The sequence below is a fragment of the Aptenodytes patagonicus genome, chromosome 1, assembly GCF_965638725.1.
Source record: "Aptenodytes patagonicus chromosome 1, bAptPat1.pri.cur, whole genome shotgun sequence".
Taxonomy (NCBI): Eukaryota; Metazoa; Chordata; class Aves; order Sphenisciformes; family Spheniscidae; genus Aptenodytes; species Aptenodytes patagonicus.
In genome coordinates, this window is record NC_134949.1 from 146,275,134 (window position 1) to 146,282,941 (window position 7,808).

Here is a 7,808-nt window from a genome sequence, read left to right on the forward strand (position 1 = left end):
ATGTTTCCAGAGTGCAAATTTTACAAATAACACGTCACGCTTTTGACCAGTTGATTTGATCATGAAGGAGAAAAATCAATGATAAATACAGAAGTAACACAAGTATAATATGCAATCCATTAGAAGCCCCAAACATAATATGTCACATTCTGATACCAAATGTTTCTGTGTCATTTGAGGACAGAAGTTACAATAATCTTTCACTGTCTCTTCTCACCAAGAACAGAAAGAAGCTGGTCCTGTTCAGAAGTTCGAGAATGAACATAGGGATAACCTCTCAGAGTTCTTACCAACCCTTTTTGAAACTGTGATTTGAAACCTCAAAATTTCACTGTTTTCCCTTTTTGCTTTCATTCAGCAGGAGGGAAGAATAAAATTAATTATTATTCTTTATTTTTTAACCACTTTTGTCCCCAAAATGCCTTTCGTGTTTTTTTTTTTAAATCAGAGTACGTACATGCAGTGGTTTTGAAATGGGGTTTTATGTATGGTGGGAGAGTCATTCTGTCAGTAGTTTCTCAGAAGGCAGGGTAGTTTTAACTTAGTTCTGCGTAAGACTCAATAGGACTGAAATTTTTTTAAGTATATTTTGGCAGTGAAAGACTTAACCATGTTGGCTTCAGTTTGAACAGATCACAAGGTAAATGTTACAGTGATAACAGAAAAAAAAAGAAAGCTAAAGTTTATTATTTTCTCATTAATTCTATAGTAGCTGTTTCCCACAGAGCATATGGGGAATACAATGTAAAAATAATAATACATTAGAAGAAAATTTTTAGGGAAGAAAAGGAAGGAGTTAACAAATACTCAGTTCCTTTTCTTCTCACTCTTTTTACCAAAGGGAATGAAGTATTTGATACTCTAATGTCCTGGTTTCGGCTGGGATAGAGTTAATTTTCTTCCTAGTAGTTGGTACAGTGCTGTGTTTTGGATTTGGGATGAGAATGTTGATAACACACCGATGTTTTAGTTGTTGCTGAGCAGTGCTTACACTAGTCAAGGACTTTTCAGCTTCCCATGCTCTACCGACTGAGAAGGCTTGAGGGGCACAAGAAGCTGGGAGGGGGCACAGCCAGGACAGCTGACCCAAACTGGCCAAAGGGATATTCCATACCATGTGATGTCATGCTCAGTATATAAACTGGGGGAAAGCTGGCCGGGGGGGCCACTGCTGGGGGACTGGCTGGTCATTGGTCGGTGGGTGGTGAGCAATTGCATTGTGCATCACTTGCTTTGTATATTCTTTTTTATTATTATTGTTATTATTATTATTATTATTATATTTTATTTTATTTTATTTCCATTACTAAACTGTTTTTGTCTCAACCCACGGGTTTTCTCACTTTTACTGTTCCAATTCTCTTCCCCATCCCACCACGGGGGCAGAATGAGCGAGCGGCTGTATGGTACTCAGTTGCCAGCTGAGGTTAAACCACAACATCTTACTAGTAAGACTCTGGTTCAAAGACAAAGTGCTAAAATGTGTGGTTTAGTCCCCGTGTCTGCAAATGTTTCCACTGAGATTAAGGGCCTAACCAGACCAGACCAGAACCAGCAAACAGAAGATTTTTCTAATACAGTATGAAAGAATTTGAGGCTATAGTTACCCATTTTAAAGAAGATGAAAGTTTTCTTTTCATTATTTCTTTATAGAACAATATATGGTAGTGTTCGATAAGCACTCCCCGTGCATATATATTATCTTCACAGGTTTTTCAAAATCTTAATTTCAAACCTGATTTTAATCTTTTATCCTTCCGGACTTCTTGGTTATCGCTAATAGCAGTAACACTTATGGATATCCCTGTTAGTTACATAAATATTCCATCCAGACATTTACAGTATATAGGTTGGAGAGGGCCTGCTGTGCATACCAAGAGCCTAAGTAACACGCTTTTCTTATATTATTAAATTTCATGTAGGAAGATGAGGTAATGAGGTGCTGCAGTGATTTTATTATTTCTTCCTTTGGTTAAGTGATTAATTTTTCTTTTTTTTTTTTTTTTTTAGATTCATAGACTGAAATATAAATTAGTATGCTTTACTACTTCACTTTTTTAAGCATCTAGTTCATTCCAAAGTGAAAACTGTCCTATATTAGTATGACCTTTTGAGAGGTCTCATAGCAGTAGTATTGATCAGTGACACAAGTTTTAGAAATAACACAGAGAAGCAGCCAGAATCTCAGCTGAAGTCTGTATAAATCTCATCTGTCTCTCTCAGCTGGAGTGATGCTGATGTCGCAATACTTACGCAAAATAGGGAAGAACTTGACTGCTTTCATATCTCTAAATTTAGTATGTGGGTGGGCCAGGAGAGTGAACAGTTTGTAACATCTCTGTGCAGCAAAGTTAATAAATCCATTTTGTACGTGAACCTCTGTAAACCTTTCGTCATCCATTTAAAAATGTTGCTGTGCTGTTGACAATAAGTGTCAGTAGCAAGAAAGACTGGAGGAAGACCTAGTACACTTATTTCCTGTAACAATGAAGCCACTGTAATTATGGGTCATTTGCCTGGCTTCTTTGGTAATTAAGAGTTTTAATTGCTTCTAGTTCCGGGGAATTAGTTAAGCTTTTCGTTATGCATATTGCCTTTCATAATCATCGGTTCCTCTCGTACAGTAAGCTTAGTGACATCATGGAAGTCAATCAGGTCTTTCAAGGCAGAGCAGTGAAGTACATTTCTTTGTATGGGCTAGATTAGAAAAGGTTTCTGAAAGGCCTTGATAATGCTATTCTGTGCAACATTTAAGCTTACTCTTCACAAGGCAAAGCCTGTCAGGGTTTCATTTACTGTCCTCAGAGTCTTCAGAGTACTTAGGGTCACAAACTAAGGTATTGTTAAGAACAAAACCTATAGGCAGAACAATGCTTCCGTTCTAATAGCAATTGTTCCAAGCTTTGCAGAATCAGCTGGTTACATATTTGTAGTTAGTAATAATGATAATGATCAACATTTGAAAATACCACATTGTTCAAACTGGAATTCAGTGACTGTATAAAGGAAATGAGCACAACAGAGATTGGCTCACTAAAAATCATTAACTAAGTTTTACTTTATTACATGCAAGGTAGAAAGCACCCCTTACTTTCTCTTGGCAGACTCCAAGTGGTTGCTGACATGTTGACGGGCAAGAACCAATATTTTAAAAAGAAAAGAAAGCAGAAAGAAAAGTTTCATTCCCTCTTCCTCTTCCACAGTGTCTGGTACAGATGGGTATATATAGTGCAGACATTTAATACATCTTGCAAAAATGTTTTCTTTTAACATAATAAAGTTTTTGCGGGTTGCAGCTCTTAGAGCAAAGCTAGAACAGACAAATGTTGTGCATCCGTAATCTTCCCTGGTGAAATAGTTGTGTGTTAGAGAGCCTAAAAGATGCAGTATGCTGTATGTTCTCCCAGTGTGTCATATCTGGATTCAGTCAAAAGTTAAACTAAGTTTAGCAAATCATTAATCTTACCCATTCGGTATTAGTTGCCACAGTCTATTGTGTTGTGAAGAAAAGGATAAGAAAACCCATCCTGGGTATGTAGGAAGGGATTTGGTAGATCAATAATGACTGTAGAGAAGGGCTTAATGCATGAGAGAGAAATTTGTGATAAGGCAGAGTTGCACTGTCTAAAGGGGGTGGGGAAAATTGCACTAACTATCCCAACATCTGTGTTGAGTTACTGAAATTACTTGTGACAGTAATTTTGGTAGTAGTAGTAGTAGTAGCAGTGCTAATAATATTGAAGATAAATGCAGTCCGAATTGCAGAAGTGTTAGAAACCACTTGTCAGTGTAGGTCAGAATTTTTCGGATGGTTGGATGCCAAAGGTTGCTTTGGATTCTCTGTGACCAAAAATTCAAACTCAAGACTGGGTAATGTCAGGAAGAGATGCTTTATTATATACATTCTGGAATGAACTCCAGAAGCATTATCTTTTATTATATAAAAGTTCAGATTAGATGATTTGTTATATATTTATGTTATATATTTACTATTCAATATTCTGATGTTGTTACAGAATTCACATAAATAATGTACTGATTATTTTTAACAACTTTGCTTCCAAACTGCGATCTTGAATGATTGTGACTATTGTAAGACACGGAACTTTTACCTGACTAAACTTGTCTCTTCTCTAAAAGTAACCTTCCAATATAATTGCTGATTTCCTTTCTCACGGTTGCTTTGGAAGAATTAAGCAAATAGAGTGTGAATTCAACAGCATTCTTCTGACAAGTGACTTCTGTCTTACTCTCCACTCATCCAAAGTCCTAATATTGACCTATGTAGTGTAGTCTTCCCCCTCTTGTGTATGTAAGAAATACCACACCTGCAAGGGAAAGCACTGCTTTTGCCATTTTGCAGGTTGTAAAGTTGGTCTTGAAGAGTTAAATTGCCTGATTATAAAGGTATTTAAGCACTTGCTTAACTTTACATTAAGCTTGTGCTTAAACCCATCCTTATAAAACAAATCACTTATGAACATCTGGATAACCAGTTGCTGGGATTTAAGTATGCATGTTGATGTTTTTTTGAATTGAAATGATTTTAAGGTTAATTACCATGCAGATGTTTGAATTGAGAGGTTTGCTCTTGTTCTAATTAGGGATGTGTAAGCTAGGAATTGAATTTAGCTTTCCTACTAAGTTTTATTTGGGATCATTCTCTCTTTTAAAACAAAAGAGTTCACAGTAACATTATTCTTTAATTTTTCCCCTCACCTCCTTGTTCCTCAGTGTCTTGTGTTTGAAGATTCACCACTTGGAGTCAAAGGAGCCCTGGCAGCAGGAATGCAAGTGGTTATGATTCCGGATGAAAAATTAAATCCAGATCTTAAAAAGGAAGCAACACTACTGCTGAACTCCATGGAGGATTTCAAACCAGAACTGTTTGGTTTACCAGCATATGATTAATGCCTAGTGTCTATCAACATGCACTTGACTGAGATCGGGAAAGTGGAATGAAATTTTGTTATGGTTTTATGACTGGTTTGCATCTTTTCCTCTCTTCCTCAAAACTAGAGCACAAAAATCCTGTTAACACCAAGTCTTCCACACAGTACCTTTCAAAGTTGACTGGAACGTTTATGATTTGTCCTCATGATAAATGCTAAATTAAAGCAGCATTTCGTCTTGTGAAGTGAATCCAGCCTTGTTCTCTGCACATCATAATGTTTTCTGGGAATATTATGAAACTATTTAGACAATTTATTGTAACTGCATTGGAAGCTTCTTGTTCTGTTTCCACTTGAATGACTTACTGTTTAGATCTTAACCAGAAATCTGTTCTGGATTGGCTTTTATCCCATTACATTGTTTTCGATACAGTTATCGCTATCAACATGTTTATCCATTTCCTCATCCTGTACTTTCCCATCTATTCTATTCCCCTTTGTATCGTGTTGTCTTTTTTTTTTTTTGCAGTTATTTGCAGGGTTTTTGTTGTACTTTCTGTGTTTTCTTATTTTGTTTTCTTCTTGGAGGTTGAATGAGACGGCTTCCAGAGGTCCCTTACAATCTCTGTTATTCTATAATTCTGTCATTATCTTTTTTGGCATAGTGATCGCCTGCTAGGAGCTGTACAAGGTTATATGATCCTACAGTTTAACCAAAATGCTTTGCATCTTCCTTCTTTCATTTCCTTATATTCTCTTTTTCCATGTTGCCATGTAGTCTTCCCTTTCATTCTTGTGAAATGAATCCATCCTGTCTCCCTGCTTCAATTCTGATAAAGTTAATGGCCTTAACTCCTTCGTATCCAAATACCTTTCTGTAGGCCATCCTTACTTTTCCATTGTTACCTCTTTCTTGAGCCCTTTTTTTGCCAAGTTCCCGACAGAGGGTTTTGCTATCTGTTTTTAAAATACAGAAATTGTAGGTTTGGTTTATTTAAATACTTAAAATACATTTTCCTGGATACCGTAATTTCCACAAAATTACGTTGTCATCTGTTTCTGGCATCTCATCAGGACAAGGGTAAGGGTCTCATTAGAAAGTGCTAGACAGGTAGACAGGTTTTGGTGGAATCCACAAGTACATGTATGACATGGTGGAAGCAATGTCTTTTACTTTGTTTAAAGAAAGCTATATTATGTAGGGTTTATGACTTTTATAAAATGATTGTATTCAGCATTTAAAAAACTAGATTTCTAATTGAGTGTCCATAAGGTACTCCAAAATCTTGGTAAAAGATCAAACTCCATTAAGACAAGGAGTGTGAAATATGTCAAAGAAGAGAATTTCCATGTATTATGAGAAGACTTCTCTGACCTCATTTGTTTTTAATATCATCTGTTTATCTATGATCTTCCTCACAAAAATCTTTTCTAGGCATTTCTGGTGTTTAACTGGTTTAGGTTTAAGGTTTTTTCATCAGGAGCAAAAATTAAAGAATCATAGACCCTTCAGTATTCAGGGTGAGTTTCCTTACATTTTTTTCCTCCTGGATTTAAAAAAAAAAACAAACTTTTACATCTTTTATGTAAACTGTTATTATTTTCTGTTACTGTTGTCTGTTCATACCTCAAAAAATTAAGAAAATTTTATTCCATGTGGTCAGTCAAATATGACCTAGATGGTACCAGAAGATTTTTAGTACATACGGTGTAATGGTTTGCAGTTAAATGCTTTTCATCTAAGGATCTGGAAGCATTTTTTTTTTAAAAGAGTAAATATTGTTTCAGTGTAGGTATTTTGCATATTATGTTATTTCTTCAGGCCCATGGATATTGCAGTCGTTAGTGTTTGTACAGTGACAACAACCCATCCCATCCAATATGAATTCCATTTCTGGTCTTTCCAGACAAGATAACAGAAATATTGCTGTATAATTCCTCCTTTGACTTATGTTACGTAACCCAAAGTGTTACTGTAGAGGAATAATTCTGAGCTTTCAAGTGTAAAACAGGTGCCTGTTGGGATCCCCTTCGTTCATAATTACTGAATTCCAACAGGGAAGTTACTAGGTAGAACAAGCTTTAATAAGCTGTAATTAATAACTTTTTCAAAGTTTTGCATATATTTAATTTAACTGGGGAGTTTTAAAAAAAATAAAAATGAAGCACGTCTCATTTACAGTTTTTTTCGAAGGAACTGTCATCAAAGTCTTGAATTTTCTTTTTAAAGATGTAGAGACGTTAATAAATACATCACTGACAAAATCAGAATTACTTCATCATGACCATCATGATGAGATCAGCATATCCTGCAATTCTAATTTAATAGCCTTATCTTTTGCTGAGAATTAATAGTCAGAAAACTATCACTTCTATACTCAACAGTAAATCCTGTCTCATACAATTATTTTTCCCTGCATTTAGTATCCCACCTGACAGTTGTCAGTGAGATTCTTGCTCCAAACTGAAATCTGTGAACCTGAGCCATATGGTATAACCTTCCCCTCCTTTTAGTAACATTCCCTTCCATGTACTTTACTGCTTGCTGTTGGCCAACTTCCTGGTCCTGTGCTGAACCATTTGACTGTTACTAAGCTAAGTATCAGCGTTGTGGTTAGCTTTTCTCTTGACTGAATGAGAAATCAAAAGAGTACACAAAATTCAATTCTTCATCCATGGTAATCTTAAAAATCCTGTCATCTCTATCTCAGCAAGCAGACTTCAATCCCAACAAATACTTAAGTGCATGCTTAATTCATTTTTATTAAGCATAGAAAGTAAGCACCAGCTTAATTTTAAGCATGTGTTTAGTTTTATTTGGCTTAATGTAGAACATGTGCTTCAGGCATATCCTGAGAAGAATTCCAGCCTCCACAAAATAAAGGCAAAACTTCATGACCAAATTCTTACCATTGG

General features: G+C 35.8%; 1 protein-coding gene across 2 annotated transcripts in view; it reads left to right on the forward strand.

Moving 5' to 3' along the window:
* The window catches only part of PUDP (pseudouridine 5'-phosphatase), an 89,342-nt gene extending 84,200 nt beyond the window's left edge, over nucleotides 1–5,142 (forward strand). Inside the window, exon 4 of one of the 2 annotated variants that reach the window (XM_076358009.1) lies at nucleotides 4,735–5,142. In XM_076358009.1, coding sequence (XP_076214124.1) covers nucleotides 4,735–4,911 — 177 coding nt within the window. In that variant the 3' untranslated portion in view covers nucleotides 4,912–5,142. The remainder of the gene's footprint in view (nucleotides 1–4,734) is intronic. The other variant, XM_076358025.1, reaches the window with a different exon arrangement.
* Nucleotides 5,143–7,808: the final 2,666 nt, after the last annotated feature.